Here is a 21,501-nt window from a genome sequence, read left to right as displayed (position 1 = left end):
AACACAATAAAACAAGAAAGAGGAAAAATATTACAAGCAGAGTATGCTGAAACTATCGTTGATGGCTGTAAACAGAGGTTGGCAACCATTTTTTTTCTGTCAAGGACAACATTCATCTGTCATCTCTTCTTTCGGTCATCTGCCGGGGATGACATGTACCAGCAGAGTGCAGGGACCCAACCAAGGCAATGTACCTGGGCAATACTGTTGTTGGGTGTGGGACCTCAGAAAAAAATAGTCAGGGCTCCTGTTTTAATTTTTCTCTGCCGTCCCCTTTCCATCAACATACTATTAGGCCAAGGCCATAGGACTTGTTTTGTTTTGTTTTAGGAGGAAAATAAAGCATATCTTCCCCACAGAAGAATGCTGCCAAATTTGAAACCAGCAAAATAATAATAATAATAATAATAATAATAATAATAATAATAATAATAATTTATTTATACCCCGCCCATCTGGCTGGGTTTCCCCAGCCACTCTGGGCGGCTTCCAACACAATATTAAAATACAGTAATGCATCAAATGCCAAGATCTCCATGGGCTACCAAAAAAACACTTGGAGTTTTCCCCCTTGAATTTTCTTACCTTCTGCTGTGGGCTTCCCCAAGTGCAGTGGGGTAATTTTGGGGGCAATTTCCATGTCCTCAATCCTGCAATTCAACACCCACCCAATGCAAAAACCCGTAACATGTTGCTGAGCTGGAGTTGTAAGTGCTCTGCACCATCCGAAGCGCCCTGTGACTCACCAACAAGTGAATCTGGAGCCTTCAGAAGCCTTTGGTCTTTCTTTGCTTCTTTCAAGAGAGATCTCTCCATCGGTAGGGTCAACATGGACCCCAGTCTACAAAAGGTTGCCAGCTACCAGGGGTGCCAACTTGCCTCTCTACACAGCAGGCCAAGCCACATGGCATCCCACCAGTGCTTGTGCGCTGGGTGTTGAATGGGGAGCGTGGAGCTGTGCTCTGTGCTCGGCCTCCTTCTCCTCATAGCATTGGGGGGGGGGGAGAGAGACAGAGCGTGGCTGCTAGCCTCCATTTCTGTGCATGTGCCTGGCAGGGGCAGAATACGCGGAGGGAGATATTCACTCTCGCTCATTCCAACCCCCTTCGAGTTCCTGGGCTCTTGGGCAGGGGCTGGAGTCTGCGGAGGGCACCTGGCAGCAGCAGGGAATGGCGGCCCCCTCAATATTGGGAGGGCAGGGCCCCCTGCCTCAAAATACTGAGGGAGCTGAAGCCTCTTGCACCCCCTATACCCAGCTCCTCTGCCAGCTACCCCTGTTCCACATGCAAACCATGTGAAATACCATTGAATTGTAGCCCTGTAGCAACAGCCTGCATTCGGTTTTTCTTCAGCAGCTCTGGAAGCCTAAAATCTTCCTCCAAACATTTTGCCAAACGGCTATTGGATAAGTTAAGTTTGATCTGAGCAAACTGCCACCATTCAAAATCAACCTGGATTTTCTCTTCTATCTTTTCTATTTGTGCTTTGGCAACATTATGAGCACCATTATGAAATAGGAAGGAGCTTCCACAACTTCTATAAATCAGGCGCTGTTTGTTCCCTGTCGTGAAAGTTTAGAGCCACCTCCTTAAGCCACTTCAGGCCAAATTCTCTGTGTAGGCAGCTTGTTGATGCAAAGCAAACTTCTCTCAAGTTGCTTAGATGCTGGTTGACACTCTGCAAGCTTTTCGTACGTTCCCTCTGATAAAACAGGAGGTCTTTGCTTATTTATGATGACTAAGTCCTCTAGACATGGAAAATGAATCTATTCCATATCACTATTTGCTGCTAAGGATTATTCAGTGTCCTGGGTTACTGAGAACTCCTTAAGCAAAAACGCCTGAAGCTTCCTAGTATCAAAGAGAAAGTACTTCAGAAGAACAGCCTACTGCAGGAAAGTAGAATTTCCCATTGCATCATGGTGCAAAATTTGGAACTTTTCTTGTACCATCTCACATCAGACAACTTTTCTTCTTTCTTTTTTCACCATACATAATATTTTGGAAAGGGGATAACTACCTAGAAAGACAAATATTAAATTAATCACAGTGTTTTGTGGCTTATACGTGGGAGCAATTTTCAAGAACGTGTTATTCCTCTTACCCAAGAAGCAGGCCTTCAAGACAATTTTTCTCCATAAGTCTCAAAGTATATCAGTAGCTAGGGGTCTCCACTTACCTGAGCTCCAGGGGCCCATTCTTTTTCCTCCCCATTCAGCCATGGGTGGAACGCTCAGCACCTCCCCTTCCAACCACACAGACATTGGTGGCAAAGGTCTGTTGGAACAGGCCAATCTGGAGACACCAGGAAGGGGGTGTCTGGGAGTCCAGAGACCATAGCACCCTTCTCAATGGTGGCCCTAGCGGGATCCTAACATCTGGTATATGTCAGGGGATGGCTTCCACCTTATTTATTAAACAGTAGGCGCATTGCTTGATACCAGATACATACCCAATACCTTGGCCCAAATCTACTTCTAGTTCTAGCCTATTTCAACCCAATACTAGTGTCCTGGATCCCTTGTCCTGGATCCCGTTAATGGGATACTCCATTCCCACAGAAGGGCAGACAGAGGCTTACAACTTCCCCTCCAACCATGCCTAACCCGCCAAAGTTATGAGGAAGGCAAAACCCTCAGACAAGGCCGAGTAGTCTGACAGAAAAATACCTCCTGGCCCTGAATATGGGCACTGAGAGTCTCCATAGAGAGGTCAAGCACCAAACAACTACTCCTGGTAACAAGATGAAACCAAGAGAGTGTGGGTAGGAAAAAGAGGGGGGACCGGTGGTGCCAGTGAAGGGGTGGGCCACCTTTTATTTTCATGGAGTGGACTGGAGTGAAGTCCTCTTTGGACCCCAGTCCACTCTGCCCCACCCCACCCAAAAGACCACCCCTGGGCTCACCTGCAATTAGTCAATTTGCAGGCAGGCTGAATCCAAGTCCCTCAGCCAGTGAGAGAGTGGACTGGTCTCTTGCTAACCGGAGTTCCTGGCAAAGAGAAATTCCCTAGGGCTGAGGCATCAGAGGCCTGGCAGCAATGCCACACCCCGGAGGGGAATGAGCAGAACTCCCCGCTGCCTTTCCTCTTCCATTCTCCCTGGTAAGGTCCACCACAGCACCCTGCAATCTGCTACTGGCAACAACAGTCTTGCTTTTAGTCAATTATTTTACCATTTCCCGAAATCATTTATTATAAGCACCACATTTAGGATTTAGTCCCACCCAACACTAGCAAATTAAGTTTGGGTGAACCAACTTCTGCATTACAATACTGCAACCATTATAATGCTAGCAAAGTGCTGCCAGTATTTTCCATAGGGATTGCCAGTTGACAATAGCATCAGGGGCCAAGCTGGCAAGATGTGATGTGCAATGCAATGAACCTGTAATTCAGATTGCACTGCTATGAAAGGGAAGAAGATATCGTGAGGGCTAAGTGCGTAAGTACAACACAGACTCATCACCAGCTTCTCACATTTTCCATTATTGCCAGTTAATCTCCTAAGCAGTTAGTGAACGAGACAGAATGAGCGCTTTTAGGAACATCAGTGTAGGGCAAGATGATCATCCAAATGTTAAGATCTGTTGCCTATAACTTCAGGAGCTAAAAGTCGGTCATTATGAAGGGGAATTGGAGGGGTGGGGGGTGAAGAAAGGAAGACTGATGATTCCATGGTTAAAAGACAAACCTAGAATTTGGAATACATAAACCTCCAGGATGCCTTGGTTAGCCAAAAGCTACTTGCTGTGATCTAGGTCCACATTTCAACAGGAGCTCAGCTCTAGTTCACATTTTTAAACAACTATTCATGATTCATGCTTTATGTAAAAGTACATAGCATCTTCCACTGAAATACTAAAATAAGGTGAGACACCTAAGCTACTTCCAAACACGTTGCTCCCAATGTTACCCAATCCCTGGGCTTCTTTTGGCTATAAGAAGAATTCTCCACACTGCTGGGTGTATGCACCCTTTTATGTATACATTCTGCTATGTCATATCCAGTGTTGAAGATGAGGAATCATAGAATCATAGAGTTGGAAGAGACCACAAGGGCCATCGAGTCCAACCCCCTGCCAAGCAGGAAACACCATCAGAGCACTCCTGACATATGGTTGTCAAGCCTCTGCTTAAAGACCTCCAAAGTAGGAGACTCCACCACACTCCTTGGCAGCAAATTCCACTGTCAAACAGCTCTTAGTGTCAGGAAGTTCTTCTTAATGTTTAGGTGGAATCTTCTTTCTTGTAGTTTGGATCCATTGCTCCGTGTCCGCTTCTCTGGAGCAGCAGAAAACAGCCTTTCTCCCTCCTCTATATGACATCCTTTTATATATTAGAACATGGCTATCATATCACCCCTTAACCTCCTCTTCTCCAGGCTAAACATGCCCAGCTCCCTTAGCCGTTCCTCATAAGGCATCGTTTCCAGGCCTTTGACCATTTTGGTTGCCCTCCTCTGGACACGTTCCAGTTTGTCAGTGTCCTTCTTGAACTGTGGTGCCCAGAACTGGACACAGTACTCCAGGTGAGGTCTGACCAGAGGAACAGGAAGGTCCAATTCACCTGAACAACCTTTTGAAGCAAAGCACACATTCACTATAATCTTTGCAGTAGACACCATTTCATTGCCCTGCAAGGAACGGCTTGCATCTGGATCTGGCAAACTATAATATTTTTTTAAAAAAAATGACTGGGGAACCCTTTCCATGTCATTTCAGCAAGGTGGTTTGTTGTGGCAACTGGACAGATTTTTTTCTTCTGATTTATTATTTAAATTGGTATTACAGTGTAATAAAATAAAAAGAGAATATTAAAATAAAATTTTAAAAAGCATTTTAGTGCTGTTTCCAACTAGATAAAATTAGCAATTCACATTAAATAAAAGTTTTTAAAAATAACAAAATGCTAAAATGGTTATGGTGCTTGTGTGCTGAGCTGTTACTGGTTCAGCCACCGGCTATATAGCCAAGCCTCCTCCTAACTCCTGCCCTTCAAATATATGCATAGAAGAGTATCACTAATGGTACCTACACCAGGAGGATTGTACTATTCTTCTGGTAGGGAAAATACAGGATGACAATAACTGGACGATGCATCATATAAACGCTCTGTCCAAAGTGAGCAACCTAAATATTGCAATTCCATGCTAAATGCCTAGAATGGAAACACCTCAATCAGCTCAGAGAGACCCAAAGCTCTCAGTGTTGCCTGAGAACTGGATTCAGAACTACAGTGCCTTTGTTTAGTTTATTCTGCATCCAAGATTCAGGTTTGCAAAGACTCTAGAATTATCCATAAGAGAGCAAGAGAGGCAGGAGCAGCACAGAAGGACAGGGTGAAGGGTGAGAGAATTCCTGACTATGTCAGGAATAGTATCAAGGGTACTCTGTATACGTCATGTTCACACACAAGTTCAGACACTTCTAGTGTTGACTCTTGCACCAGACACCAGTCAAACAGTTCATCTGTGCCATAGTGGGGAAAAATGGATAGGTTTGTTTTATTTGCAGCATGTCGACTGTAATTCTTTTGCATGCTATCTCTTGAACAAAGCTTGCACCACCTGAAATTCTGTATGTTCTCTCAGGAACTACAGCCACCCCGTCTAGATCGATTATAATGGAAAGGACAAAGATATGGCCAAGGCCACCAAGCTAGATTTCTCTTTGGAAACTTGTCAGGAGAGTTTCTTGGGGAATACATATGAACAGAGCCAGAGACATTGATAAATTTCTCTTCTGAACAATCAATAAAAATAAAAAAAAATTCCCCCCATCCTATTCAGGCTTCTGCTGTGGACACAAGGGCCATAATTACATTGTCAAAAATTCAAGTTACCCCAGCTGACTGAGACCTCCTTTAAAGCTGACATGTGATTGGCAGGCAGTTTATGGGGAGTGTGGTCTGATTGGCAGGGGAGCTGGGTAAAGCCAAAGGCAACAGTGCAATTTCCCCGTCTACTCCGACCACCCGAGCACAGGACTGCCGCTTGGAGAGAATTCTGGGAAAACCCTGAGTCATATTAACATATCAAAGGAAGAAGCTGACAGGCAGTTACTAAACAATCAGCATTCAGCCATTGCTATAGAACGCTTCCTTCCAAATTTTCTATTGGAAGGAAAATAAGAAATTAAATTACATTCAATCCAATCCTGTCTACTCAGACAGCTGATTTCTCTTCCCCTCAAAAGCCTGTTTGTTTAATGATTTAGATCTGCTCTAGCTATACACATTTATTTCAAAACTATAAAAATGTTGACAAGCACTCCAATTTGTTTTATACTACAAGCTAGGTTGATGCCATATTGGAACCAGGAAAATGTGTTTGTATTTGACATAAGCAGCATGAAGTATGTGTTCTTTTTTCCATCTTACTTATAGAGGCTCAATTGCATTACGACTAAATGGTGGATTACACGCTTTGAGTGAAACTTAATTGTACCCATGCACTGGAACTGCGCCTCGGACAGGAGATGGGATGGCAAGCCCAATATTTCTTGCATCGTTGCTGAAGAATTGAAACCAAAAGATGTTTCCAATAGAATGGGCAAGGCCACCCAGTTCGTCTCCCTTACTGACACTTTTTGATCACCCAGTCTACTCTCTACAGCCATGGACATGACTAGAAATAGTCATTGGTATTTCATGTGGATGTTCCTTCCGTCTGTCTTTTTATGGCACCTAGGTCAAATGCTCTGGAGACAAGCTCCTGTTGCCTTCCATACAAATGCTTCTCCTGCTAGCAAAACAGGGGGAAGGCATTGGAGACCAGTAAAATCCAAGCAGAAAGAAAATTCTGGCACTCCATAGTTCTGTCAGGTCATCAATCAGTAGAAGTAAGACCAATAAAAAATGTTGCTCTGTATCTCCACCCCTCTGAGAGAGGTCCTCCTCTTCAGGGCTCCTTCCAATGCTGTTCAGACCTTGGGATACAGGTCCAGGCGTTTCCTCTGCCTCCTGTACCATATCATGGTAGAAGGCTCGTGTTTGGAGCTGGCTAGAACCCTTTGGCTTTATTATCTATTTATTTACTTCTGGAAACATCAGGGTTCCCTTGAGAAGGCCAACACTGCCCTCGTGTTTCTCAGTGACCTCATTCTGTCAGCACTCACCACTTGAATTCATTATCAACAAGAGTGATGTTTGAGATATCGCCAGCCACAGGAACAGCATGGAATATTAAGCAGTTGCCTAGGCAATGTAAATTGAACAGCCTGACCTTGGTGGAAATGGAGACATCCCTCCAAGAATTTTGCTTGCGTCATTTGGGCCTTTCTTTTTTGTGATGCTCTTCGGAGTAAGCAGCGACCATATTGCACCTTCAAGCATTAATGTGTGTTGGTTGTATTTAATTAATGTATTTTGATATGCTGTAACCCGTCCTATGACCGTATCATGAAGGGCAGGATAGAAATTCTTAAAATAATGAATATAATATTTGGTATAGCTTATTATACAAAAGAGAAGGATAATGAGAGACAAACCTGGGCACCGGAGTTACTAATTCACAGTAATTCAGAACTCACTCTAGACACAATGCAAAGCAGTGTACTAGTATGAACATATCAGGGTTTTCCTAAAAAGAAGTTGTCTACCCAAACTGACTTTGCCATGTACGTATGTAAGAAAGGACTTAACTAATTGGCAAATAAAACATCGTTTACAGAACCTAATTCACTTGTCTTGGCTCTATCCTAAGTAGAAAGTACATAGGAAGCTGTCTTATACTAAGTCAGACCACTGGAACTTGCCTGCATTGCCTACACAGGCTGGCAGCTGCTCTCCAGGATTTCAGGCAAGGAGTCTTCTGGAGCTGCTAGGAATGGAATCTGGGACCTTCTGCATGCAAAGCCATGTTCTACCACTGAACTCTGGCCCTTCCACTACAGGAAGCTGCCTTATCCTGAGAATAAGACCACCCCTACCTGGAGATGCTCTACTACAGCACTAGAGGCTGTGCAAATAATTCCTACACCTTTTTATAACTGAGAGTGGATGTTCAGGGCTGCTGCAATATTCCACAGTTCTCTTTAAGAGAGATTCGAGTGAAAGCTATTTTAATCAACTGGGAAATATGGGTTTTGTTAATGCTGAGCATTTTTGAAACATCTATCACCCAATTGTGGCTTAAGCTCACCGTGCATGGAAAGGGTTCCGTTCCTCACAGCCAGAAATTTGGCCCCATATGGAAAGGATCCTGGAGAGTGCATACTGCCCTGGAGGTGGAGTTGGGCTTTGCCACAGAAAGGCTGACCAGGGGAGCCAATCTGAAGTTCTCCTCCATCTGACACCAGAATGTAATGAGCATGGAGCTCTATTGGCCCGGGGCCAACAAACACAAGCTTGCCTCCTGAAACAGAAACAGCATTAACAATAATTAACAGTAGGAAGGTGTAGTCTCAGCAACATAGCAGAACTGTCTTGTTCATTATGTAATCTCCCCACTATCCCCCTGCCCCAACAAAGAAGGCAAACATTACAGTTTTTCAAACATCTCCGCTGACGAATATTTCAGTTTTTCTACGCAATAAACCCAAGACTAAATGCTTCGGTTTTCGAGTATGCCTCGGAAGTCAAACATGCCATGCGGCTTCCTCTGAGCGCAAGATCCTGAGGCCTAGCTGTCGGCTATTTTCAGTTGTCGAACGTTTCAGAACTCGAACAGTCTTCCGGAACAGATTACGTTCAAAAACCAAAGTACCACTGGATCTCCAAAATGAAAAAGCATGAAGCAGCATTTACCAGGCCATTATGGGAGGGTTTTCAAAGACATGTTGGTAAAAAAAGAAGCTATCTGCACCAACTCTGTCCACAACCCCCCTCACCTACAACACTGTGATAATCTGGTCTTTAAAAGTGAATTTTTACTTGAATTGGTTATGTCTTGCAGTTTATATTTAATAAAAACAACTACGTTTTATTCCTTGTCCCACTCTCTACTATACTTTCTTTCTTTCTTTCTTTCTTTCTTTCTTTCTTTCTTTCTTATTTATTTATTTATAAATAACAAAATTCTGAACATAATAAACATAAATTTAAATACAAAGGCAAACTCTAACATACTTCGCTTTCAAACTTTTTCTTACCTGAAATTAGGACACTCATTACTCCTGGGCCAGTCATGTGTCCTGCACCATCCTCTCATCCCCCCCAAAAAGTGGGGTGAGTGCGTGGCATGAGAGCACAGCACCAGCACTCTGGGCTCATTAGAGGGTCATGATGGAGGGCTGGACCTTCAGCACTCTGGCATGACCCTGATCACGAGCGCCAGAATCTTTTGGTCCAGCGCTCAGGCACAAAGACTCACCCTAGAACACCGGACCAAAGCATGGGACATCCGGGAATCAAACAGAAACTGGGATTGGCTTCTGTGATTCCAGGATGTCCTGCTTAAAACAGGGCAGTTGAAGGGTATGCAATTTACATTGGGTAGTATACAAAACGGAAATGGAGATGTCATTGGACTCCCATTCCCATCAGTCCCTGGAAGCATGAACAATGGTAAGAGTCATGGGAACTGCAGTTCCCTACATCTGAAGGGCCAAAGTTCCCCACACTGGTATAAAAGATGTTTTCCACAAAGAGAAAATCTTCCACAAAGAGAAAGTTAACACCTTTCATGAGAGCAGGTCTCTCCTGGAGCTTTGCAAAAAATGGAACCAAAGATTTTTAGAGCCCTGATTTACATATGAAATAAGGAGAAAACCATATTTCTAAACAATTGTGTTGGTTTGATACTTCAGGGTAAGTCCTACTGAACTCAGTTGGGTTACTTCTGAGTGTATAGGATTGTGCTGAATGTATAGGATTGTTTGTGCTATTAAGGTAAAGGTAAAGGTACCCCTGCCCGTACGGGCCAGTCTTGCCAGACTCTGGGGTTGTGCGCCCATCTCACTCAAGAGGCCGGGGACCAGCGCTGTCCAGAGACACTTCCGGGTCACGTGGCCAGCGTGACGAAGCTGCTCTGGCGAGCCAGAGCCACACACGGAAACGTCGTTTACCTTCCCGCTAGAAAGCGGTCCCTATTTATCTACTTGCACTTAGGGGTGCTTTCGAACTGCTAGGTTGGCAGGCGTTGGGACCGAGCAACGGGAGCGCACCCTGCTGCGGGGATTCGAACTGCCGACCTTTCGATCAGCAAGCCCTAGGTGCTGAGGCTTTTACCCACAGCGCCAGATTGTGCTATTACTTTGTCAGTTAATACAGTTTGCCAGATCCAGTAGTCTGAACAAGTTTTGTGATGTGCATAAATCTTCATACTGAATATGTGAGTACCTATTGTCAAAGAACAAAAGCAGCATCATATGAGCTCACTTTTAACTCACATGCTTCATCATTTGAGGCCGGTCAACTCCATATCAGATACTACAGGTTATACAGAGCCAAGTCATCATTTTACTGCACTGAAAAATACCCAGACTGCTATTTCAGGTTAGACTTAAGTGTGTGTGTCCAATATGAACATGAAGAATTGCAAGCAGATATGGACATGGGCCAAATGCTTTATTTGCATTCTAAGGAGAATATTGTAGCCTATATAAAATTAGAACAGAAAGCAAACCAATTAGACTACTGGAATATATGAGTGACCTTTTGGCCCAACTAAAAATGATATCCAGTGATATGCTGCTACTAATCTTTAAAGAGGCAACCAGCAATCCTTTTCCTTCAGTAAAGGTAAAGGTAAAGGGAGCCCTGACCATTAGGTCCAGTCGCAGATGACTCTGGGGTTGCGGTGCTCATCTCGCTTTACTGGCCGAGGGAGCCGGCATACAGCTTCCCGGTCATGTGGCCAGCATGACTAAGCCACTTCTGGCGAACCAGAGCATGTGACGGAAATGCTGTTTACCTTCCCGCTGTTTACCTATTTATCTACTTGCACTTGATGTGCTTTCGAATTGCTAGGTTGGCAGGAGCAGGAACCGAATAACGGGAGCTCACCCCATCGTGGGGATTCGAACCACCGACCTTCTGATCGGCAAGCCCAATCTATGTGGTTTAACCCACAGCGCCACCCATGTCCCATTTCCTTCAGTAGGTTGCAGTAAAACTCTCATGTTCCTGGAGTAACTTTGCTTGAACTGTGTGAACCAGTGTGAATCCTGGGCAGGTAGGAGGAAGGCTAAGGGAGAAAACATGTGAAAAACCTTATGCTGTACTGTTCATACCACTATGACTAAAACACAGTTTTTTAAGAAAAGAAAATTGAAAGTGTTTGAAATGGGGGAAAATAAAGAGCTCATACAACCATTGTCAATGTATGTGATAAATGCAAGCCTAAATCTACTTTTCAGGTGATGCTCAAAGTTCTATTCCACTTTAAAAGAAGGGAGCACTGCTTTCTCTCATCGCCGTAAATTTTGTCTTTTTGAAAATCCAGCCACTTATTAAGAGCCAGGGTGCCAAATGAATAAACATAAGGAAAAGAAATGACAGGGAAGGATTAAATTCAAACCCCTTGCCTGATTTAATTACAACACTTTCAAAGTTTACAAGCATTTAGGTCCAACTGTGTCTTAACTGCTAGTTCTCTGAACCCAGCCCTTCCTGCACTCTGTTAGTACAAAATAAGTATGCAGCTACTGCCGTGCAGGGTTGGTTTTTTCCTTGTTTTTAAGCTGCTGCTCATTCTTGCTTTCATAGCACTTGACCCCTCTTCTCAGAGCAGAAAAGAATGAATATTACCCAAGCAAGTGTTTGGCTCCAGCTTCTCTACTGTTTGTTCTGGCTCTCCAAGAAAGCAAGGGATATCTTACATATGACCTTAGGGTAATTCTGTAAAAATATCAATGAACTAGAGCAATGATGGCCTTCCTACCAAGCAAAATAAATACAATTATACCAAAAATAATCACTTCTATATAGTTACAAGAGAGACATTTCCCAACGCACTCTTCCCCTCATACGAGGAAGGTAAAGAGAAACATCTTGAGGCTGATTGATGCTTGGAGAAACCATCAAAATTACCAGTCATCTCAAATAAACTTTAGTCTCTACTCCCAGGCATTCCCCCTTTAAAAAAGAAAGAACTTGGCTGCTCCCAAGAGGAGGCTGCAAAAGTCTGTGAAATGGAAATGGAAATCGGCCAGGGAACATGCCAGCCTTGTAGGTATCGCACAAGGGGCCACTCAGCCATTCCTCCTTTCCTGGGATTTTTTTGTTTTTATTTCTGCTACATATCACTTGCGACTTTCTCCTGAACTGGCATCGCTTTTAGATTGCATATTTCCATTGGACACGAGAGACTACACAAAGCCTCAGCAAGAGGTAGCAACCGTGTCCTTTTGCTGTACTCAAAATGTAACAAAGTTAATGTTACCTAGGGGAGAGTCCCACAGAGGTAAAGGTAAAGAAAAACCAGAAAAGTCTATCTAACAATTAGCAAGACTTAAACCTTTGGAGATTTGCTCTTGTGCATAACGACAAGAGAGGATGATTGCAGAAAGATTGGTGAGATTCCTGGGTGTTTGAGGCCAGTGATAGGAATTTCAAGGAAAGTAAAAAAATAATGCAGATGAGAAATTCAGGACAGGATGATGATGACATCAGTACCATGCTTTTGTCATTAGCTATACTGGTCAGTCTAACTTTGTGGATTTCTTACATGCACTGTATAGCAATTTTTGCATTGCATTTATCCAGCTTGCGTTAAACATATTTTTTCACCAACTGCAGATCCACAGCACACTAGGGATACCAATTCCAGTCCCAGTTAAGCAAGGCATTTAAACAGGTGCTGGATTTTGAATATGCACGTGCTCCCATTAGAATTCATAGAACTCAATGTGTGCTTAAAGTCAAGCAGTGTATGAAAGCACTTTTCTGGATCAAAGCCTTCCTCCCACTCTGAGTTATACACAGGCAGATGCTTGAACACTCTCAGTCAGAAATCAACTCCCCAAACTGATGTCCATGTTTCTTGGCCATCTGCATGTGTGCCCATCTGTTCAGATGGCATGGGCTCCCTTGCAAGCTGCTTGGACTCCTTCCTGACAGTACCAGTGCCAAGCAAGGGTGATTTAATCAGCAGCTCGAATAAGGCATCTCTTCTGGAGGAAAACTGCGCCACATGAACAGAAATGAAACAGCATCGCGTTCGGTGTGGTTAGTCAAATGTGGCTCTGTGTGCCAAAGAAAACAAATGCCAGAGAGGAAGAAAGGTTATGACCATAACATGCAGGCATTTGTGCTTGCTCTGGAACAGCACGAATGACAGTGGGTGTTCTGTATATTGGGGGGTGGGCTCCCTATATATTACATAGATAATTTATCTGTATGGCCTTCAGAGAGATAAGAAACAGCAGTCCTGCAATGGGTCATAGCAAGCAATCACTTCCTTGTCTCCCCAATTGTTTAAGCAGTTACTCAGGCAGCATCACTATTTGAATTCAAGGTAAAGTAAGGTAAAAGAGCCCCGGACAGTTAAGTCCAGATGAATCCATCTCTGCTTTCAAGCTGGGGGAGCCGGAGTTTGTCCACAGACAGCTTTCTGGCTCATATGGCCAGCATGACTAAACCACTTTGGGCACAACGGAACACCGTGACAGAAGCCAGAGTACACAGAAACACCGTTTACCTTCCCGCCACAGCAGTACCTATTTACCGTATTTTTCGCCCTATAGGACGCACCTTTTCCCCTCCAAAAATGAAGGGGAAATGTGTGTGCGTCCTATGGGGCGAATGCAGGCTTTCGCTGAAGCCTGGAGAGCGAGAGGGGTCGGTGCGCACCGACCCCTCTCGCTCTCCAGGCTTCAGGAAGCTCTGCGCAACCCTCGAGAGACCGGCTCCGAGGGTTGTGCAGAGCTGCCTGCAGTCCCGGGATCAGCGCAGCTCTGCGCGACCACCGGGAGCGGGGCGCTAAGTCCCGCCCTGCTCCGGATGGCGGCGCAGAGCTGCCTGCAGTCCCGGGATCAGCGCAGCTCTGCACGGCCATCGGGAGCGGGGCGCGTAGTCCCGCCCCGGTCCGGATGGCGGCACAGAGCTGCCTGCAGTCCCGGGATCAGTGCAGCTCTGCGCGGCCACCGGGAGCCGGGGGCGAAGCCCCGCCCCGCTCCCGATGGCCACGCAGAGCTGCCTGCAGTCCTGGGATCAGCGCACTTCTCCCCATCGCCAGCCCCACAAGCTCGGGGGACAGCAGGGAGGCAGAGCGTGCCTTCCCACTGTTCCCCGACCTGGTTCTTCCAGCCCCGCACCTGAGCCGGAGCGTCCTATGGGGCGCAAAATACGGTATCTACTTGCGCTGGTATGCTTTCGAACTGCTAGGTTGGCAGGAGCTAGGACAGAGCAATAGGAGCTCACCCCGTCGCGGAGATTCGAACCGCTGACCTTCCGATTGGCAAGCCCAAGAGGCTCGGTGGTTTAGACCACAGCACATTATGATGACATCTGCTCTGTAGGGGTCCAGGACTATTTCTAATTTCAACTGAAACGTTAAAGCTAAAACAACCTGGCTGCTTATTATACACAGAACCCGCTCTGCAACTTTCTCTGCAGCAGCTGCTATGGGAAGAAGTGATTAATCAGTGTCCATATTTGAAAAGCCAATACAATAAACCGATTGGCTAATGAAGGCACTACATTTCAAGTTCTGGAGGAATGAAATGCAGGGATGTTAAGAAACGAGGTGAATTAAGGCAACCATCAATCCACACTTCCCATGTGTGGAGTGGCTTACCTGGCAAAGGTGGTATCTAAGAACCCGCATAGAACATCTAGCACAACAAAGCTGTAATTGTTTTGGAGAGTTCCTAGAAAATTTAAGGGCTCGGAGAACAAACAGAGTTGGCTCACACATGCATGTTCATTATCTGATGACTGCAGCATCAAGTGACAATTTGCACATGCAGACAGACCTGTCATGTTGTCTCAACCACACAGTTTACCCATTCCACGGCCAGTCATTGGGTTATGTAACAAAGCAATGAGAAATCAAGTAATCACACCAAGGCTCTTATTAAACTCCACCTGTGCCACTTCTTACATTGTACAAGTAGAGGAAATGTACTGATCAACCATTTTGCTAAAGCTTTGCAGAAGTGGAATGCAATTTCTTTTGTTAATAGAGCTAGGATTAACTTTCACTGAGGCACCAGAGAAGCCTGGGATGAATCTTAGCAGCTGCCAAATATGCATATAATCAACTTTGTTGGCTAATAAGAGCTGTAGGAATCTCATGTGCAAGCTGTTGCCTCATTCTTGGCAGGTCTAGAAATAGATGTGTGCATCCTGTACTGAGTCACAAATCAGAATTTACAAAGATCAAAGGTACTGAAAATCAGTCAACTGATATTTGATGGGATTTTCTTCCTATTCCAACTGAATTCCATCTGAATAGCAAACAGGTATTTCCCGTTTGTACATAGCTTTTCCAAGACTACGACAATCCTAGATACAACATATAAACAGAAGGTAAAGAAGTTTCCTTCTTTAATAATAAAAACCACACACACACAAGCATATATACTGAAGTAGACTGTCCATTAGTTGGTGGAATTTATTTATTTATTTTTTAAAAAATTACAACATGGTCATTGCTAGAATCATTCTGACGGTATTTAAATTATAGCATTTTTTAATGATAAAAACCGAATACTAACTAAAAACTGAATCCAAAATTATATCTGAAAAGGTTTGAGCAAAACTAAAAAATGGATTAGATAAATGGGAACTACATTCAGGCAATGCAGTATAAAAATAATGAAGCTGTCTAGTCAGTGAAAGCGTTTTTGTTTGTTTTTTAAGTCTAGCTACTGGCTTCACATGGACCACACATCAGTTCATACCCATGCACCTTTATATTGAGCAGATTTTTTAAAAATAAAAATAACGGGATTGTGGTGGGATCAAGACAAACCTGCCTCTGACTTAGATATAGAATTTGAAACTTTACTTAAAAAGGATTGCCAGCAAATACTGGAAGAAAACAAAACAACAGCACTTTGATCTCCAGATGCCAGCAGATAAAACTTTTTTGTAGAATTAAGCCTCATTAGCTGCTAACATCTTCAGATGATGAGAATTGCTCCGTGGAAAAACTAGAAATCAACAGGTATAAAACTGAAGAATTAAAATGCTACCTTCAAAACCCTGTCCCCTATCTAAACCTTTTTTTCTGTGTCTTTTCCCACACTCTGTTGATAGAACTATCTTTTCAACGAAACTGAAGGAAGTTAGTTGAATTTCTTCACAGCACTCTGCCTTAACAGGGCTCCTCCTTCGGGTGGAAAACACCAACTTCTGTTTTTCTAAGAAAAGTTACAACACCATAAATGAGACGCAGTAAGAACCTCTGAAACAGTGTGTGACGTGTGCGCATGTATGCGCACACATGCACAAGTTTGCATGTGTATATGTTATGTGGTGCTGTGGTGTAAACCACTGAGCCTAGGGCTTGCTGGTCGGAAGGCTGGTGGTTCGAATCCCGGCGATGGGGTAAGCTCCTGTTGCTTGGTCCCTGCTCCTGCCAACCTAGCAGTTCGAAAGCACATCTCAAAGTGCAAGTAGATAAATAGGTACCGCTCTGGCCAGCTTCTACAGGACATTGATGGATTTCCTACCCCACCCTTCCTCCAACGTGTGCACAGTTCTCCCCTCCCCCATTTTATCCTATCACCCCTACAAGGCAGGTTAGGCTGGAGAGAACAGCTAGCCTAAGGTCACCCAGTAAGTTTCGTGACCGAGTGACTATTTGAATTGGGCTCTCCCTGGTCTTGCTCCAACCTTTTAATTATGCCGGCATGCAGCAATGCAGAGCAACGCAGAGTTTCCTCACCTTCCAGATACGTTTTAGAACACGCACACACCATTGTTGCCTTTTTACACAGCACACGTTGCGGGACGTGTGTGAACTGGAGCTGTTCTCTGAGAAGCACAACCAAGTCCAATGAGAAATGCAACAGTTCATATACAACCAGCTCCTTCCGCTCAGACTTAGGGAACATCATTACAGCCAGAAGCACAGACAGTAAGAGCTTTGTATGCGCTTGGGTGCAACACCTTTGCTCCTCTGTGGCTTCTCCCACCTCAAGGCATAACACACAGTGGAGTGGGCTTATTGGTTTGTTTCTGTTTTACTGTGTATTTTGTGTTCTTGTTTTGTGTTTTTATGCTGTGATTGTTGGACAAAGGGCAGTATACAAACTTAATAGAGGAGGAGGAGGAGAACCCCAGCAAGTGCCAAAGAGCCTGTCCTCACTCTGACTGCTTGGACTCCCGGTTATTCTTTAAACATTTCTCCCATGATGCCACCAACTCACTTTCTCTCTCCCACCTTCTCCTTTTCCCTCTGGATTTGCTTTTCCCTCGCCCACTGCTAGCCCCTGTTCTCGACTGCCACTATGCCAAAGTCCATTGCAATTGAAAAAACCACACATTCTTCCCCATGCTTCCATTCCCCTTTGCTTACCTGCTCCTATTTTAGATTGGGATGCAGGTGGCTCTGTGGTCTAAACCACAGATCCTAGGGCTTGCTGATCAGAAGGTCAGTGGTTTGAATCCCTGTGACGGGGTGAGCTCCCATTGCTCAGTCCCTGCTCCTGCCAACCTAGCAGTTCGAAAGCACATCAAAGTGCAAGTAGATAAATAGGTACCGCTCCAGCGGGAAGGTAAATGCCGTTTCCGTGCACTGCTCTGGTTCGCCAGAAGCGGCTTAGTCATACTGGCCACATGACCCAGAAAAACTGTCTGTGGACAAAGGTCAGCTCCCTCAGCCAGTAAAGCGAGATGAGCGTCGCAACCCCAGAGTCGTCCGTGACTGGACTTAACTGTCAGGGGTCCTTTACTTTTACCTTTTTACTGTATTTGTATGCATCCTATGCAAAAATGCCTTTGAAAATAGAGGTAATGCAATGGACCTGTGGAAAATTATTCCACTCTGTAGCACTCTGGTCTAAACCACTGAGCCTAGGGCTTACCGATTGGAAGGTCGGCGGTTCGAATCCCCACGACAGGGTGAGCTCCCATTGCTCAGCCCCAGCTCCTGTCAACCTAGCTGTTCGAAAGCACGTCAAAGTACAAGTAGATAAATAGGTACCACTCAGTGGGAAGGTAAACAGAGTTTCCGTGTGCTCCTCTGGTTTCACCAGAAGCGGCTTAGTCTTGCTGGCCACATGACCCCGAAGTTGTGTGCAGACAAACGCTGGCTCCCTCGGCCAGTAAAGCGAGATGAGTGCCGCAACCCCAGAGTTGTCCACAACTGGACCTAACGGTCATGGGCACCTTTACCTTTACCTATTTTAGACTAGAACATCATGCATGTAGATGGTGGTAAGCCACCGTAATAGTAGCATTAAACGATTCTATAAACACATTGCCTTGGATCTTAAAATAAGTGTAACTTAAGGAAATTCCTGAAGAAGGCTTCCTTTCCCTTTCATTCCTTTCCTTTGCCCAGGGCCACGTTGGTCAGAAAGGCCCCCTAGCCCCCTAGAGAAGCTTTTCAGGGGTGGCATGGAGAAGAGAGGAAACTTTCCTCACATGAATTTCCTTATGTTTATTTATTTTAGCTTTCAAGCTACTGGCATTCTGACACGCAGGCCTCAGCGGTGGAAGCTGCAAGGGGCAACATGAATTCCCCACATTCATCTGCAGCAGTAGCAGCTTATTAGTGAGACCATTGCTGTTGTTGCTCTTTCATGTGCAGGTGTATAGTGAAACAAAGCAGAAAAGCATCTTGCCCCTCAAGCAGCGCTGAACAATTCCACATACATAAAATAAGAGGTTTAAGTGTTAATAAAGCAACAGAATAAAGCAAATGAATAGATGCAATTTCCTTCCCGTGGGAGGGAGGGGCGTGATAGGAGAGGACGAAATTTGCTCAGACCTTTGACATGAAGCAAGTTAAGGATGTTTGTGCTTGTATCCAAGAACAAAGTCTGGCCTCTTTCTACTGTGACATTATCGCCATCTTGTGGTTGGTGCCCAGTAAGCCAGCTGGTGTTCTTTGACCAGAATCCACAAAATTTAAGAGGGAGGGTGCTCTAAAAATGAAACAGAAAGCAAAAAAGGTTAGCAATACAAACTTTTTTGGGGGGGAGGGGGACATATTCAGCTAGGCAGATCATGGAATCTTTCTCTGGCATGTCCTGTCCTTCAGGTGATGCAGTCATAAAGTCAAGAACAAGGGAAGAAATACGAGCGTAAGATTCTTAATCTCAAGGTTGTGGGTTCATGCCCCACGTTGGGCGAAAGCAGTGCTTTTTTCTGTGGGTACTCAAGGGCACACAGTGCTGGCACCTTTTTTCTAGAAGGAAAGCACGGGGCAAAAGATTCCTATGAATCCCGTCCAACTCTACAGTTCTATGATTCTATGGTCTTCTTTTGCAGAAGATAGAAGTATGAACAGCTCAAGGATCAGCCAAACTGACATCTCGTCAGAGCACCCAGGAAAAGCCAACTATCATCCCTGAGAAAACCAGGAAACAGAAAGGAGGAGGTGGAGACCGAGAGGCCACCCCATGCCTCAGTTCATAAATCAGCTCCTTCAGCTCCTCTCCTCCCTCATATTCAGAGGAACTAGATATTATCCATAGGTGGGGGGGTGTTAATTTTTTGTTGTGGTTTTGTTTTCAAAATCAGGATCTTAAAAGACAAACACAAATGGCCTAATTTATTTTATGGTTTGATTTTAGAGAATTTGGTTGATTTTATGGCTGTTGTGAACTGATTTGGGGACACTAGTCAAAAAGCAGAATACAAATCTGGTAAAAAAGCTCTGAAATATACTTTGCAACTCTTGTCCATACTCTAGAAACATTCTGTTAAGTCTGCTGCAAGGCCCTCTGTGTGGGAATGCCATTGAAAACAAACCAGAAAGAGCAACATGTACAAGGCTCATGTCCCTACCGGGCCAAGGGGCAAATCGCACAACACCAATTTGAGTTCAGCTATTATGGTTGCCTGTAAATGTCTAAGCCCAGTTCAAAGTGTTGATGCTTAAGTTCAAAGATCTAAATGTCTTCTACTATAATACTTCCCATTCTTTCAAATCTGCTGACAGGACTCTGCTCCACATTTCAACCTTCACCTACATTAAGTGGAAAGATCAGTCCATGTATTTATCATCCATCCCTAAGCTAATGTTGTGAACCCATTGCATCCCATTTGCACACTAATCTGTAGGGGTTGTTTTTGTTGTTGTTGTTGTTCTGCATATTTTATCACAAAATATGCTGTTTAATTATGCATTTTATCCCAATGTATGAATTTCATTTCACCCACACTTAAATATGTTTTTTGAAACAGGAACTGTATCACTGAATTCAAAGAAATGAGAAATCAGGAGGATTAATATATTCCAAAACACACATTAGTCTAGGAGGTGCAAAGCTGTATCCATTCACATCAGAATTTACTGAAACAGAAATGCATAAATGCTTCTAACAAGAGTAAGGAGCAGTGACTTCTTTGCCCTGGTGGATGCAATATTGGACACATTCCCAACTCCTTCATCACTGCAGGAGTCTGCTCTGCCCTACATTCCACTCTCTCCAAATTCCAGTTTAACAGGGAGAATTTCTAAAATTAATTTCAGCATGCAGTTTGCTGCAGCTTTCGTTTGACATGAAGCAAATGTTACTGATGCGTACAGACATTTTGACAAAACATTTGATAAAACAAGGTGTACAGACAATTTGATAAAACATTTGAGTTATTTGACTGTATGGATAAAATTGTATAAAGATTGCTTTGGTGCTCTTGTGACACTCAAGTGAAGTGATAAACACGCAACACAAATATGTATATACAATACCATTCTTCTGAGATGTAGCAAGTGCTGCAGGAGACAAAATCGGGATTCAAGATGACCTTAGCAGATTGGCGAACTGGGCCCAAGCTAACAAAATGAATTTCAATAGGCCAAATGCCTAGTTCTACATACATGCAGGCAGGAAGAACCAGATGCACAAATATAAGATGGTGGGGGCACATGGCTTGCCAGTAACACATGTGAAAGTGATCTAGGGGTCTTAGAAGACCACAAGCTTAACAGGAGTCATCACTGTGATACACCTGCAAAAAAGCTAATGCTACTCTAGGCTGCATCTACAGAAGTATTATTATAATTTTTATTTACATCTGTATACTTCCCATTACCTAAAGATAACAGGGTGGTTCACAGCCTAAAAATACGGAATTTAGTATAGTAGACTGTCAAAAGTCATAGGCCTGTTCTATTCTGCCTCAGTCAAACCACACCTGGAGTCCTGTGTCCAGTTCTGGGCACCTCTGTTTAAGAAGGATATTGATAAGCTTGAAGGTGTGCAAAGGAGAGCAACCAAGATAATCAAGGGTCTGGAAACCAAGCCTTATGAGGAACGGTTGGGGGAGCTGGGTATGTTCAGCCTGGATAAGAGGAGGCTGAGAGTAGATATGATAGCCATCTTCAAATATCTCAAGGGCTGTCACTTTCTGCTCAGCAGAGACAAAAATGGGCTAAGTAGGGAGAAGCTAAACTAGGAGAAACCACAACTGAGAAGCATAAAGTCTGCAAATCATCTTC

The 21,501-nt window shown here is 44.2% G+C and overlaps 1 protein-coding gene across 1 annotated transcript in view; it reads right to left on the bottom strand.

The window, feature by feature from the left end:
- The window catches only part of PKHD1 (PKHD1 ciliary IPT domain containing fibrocystin/polyductin), a 253,117-nt gene that overhangs the window by 134,676 nt on the left and 96,940 nt on the right, over positions 1–21,501 (bottom strand). Inside the window, exons 33-34 of the mRNA XM_082216559.1 lie at positions 18,823–18,979; positions 8,140–8,352 (exon numbers count right to left, since the gene is read on the bottom strand). Coding sequence (XP_082072685.1) covers positions 8,140–8,352; positions 18,823–18,979 — 370 coding nt within the window. The remainder of the gene's footprint in view (positions 1–8,139; positions 8,353–18,822; positions 18,980–21,501) is intronic.

Source organism: Podarcis vaucheri (assembly GCF_965113315.1).
Source record: "Podarcis vaucheri genome assembly, chromosome: 3".
NCBI lineage: Eukaryota > Metazoa > Chordata > Lepidosauria > Squamata > Lacertidae > Podarcis > Podarcis vaucheri.
The sequence above is the reverse complement of the archived record's forward strand: the minus strand, read 5'-3'. Positions and strand labels throughout refer to the sequence as shown.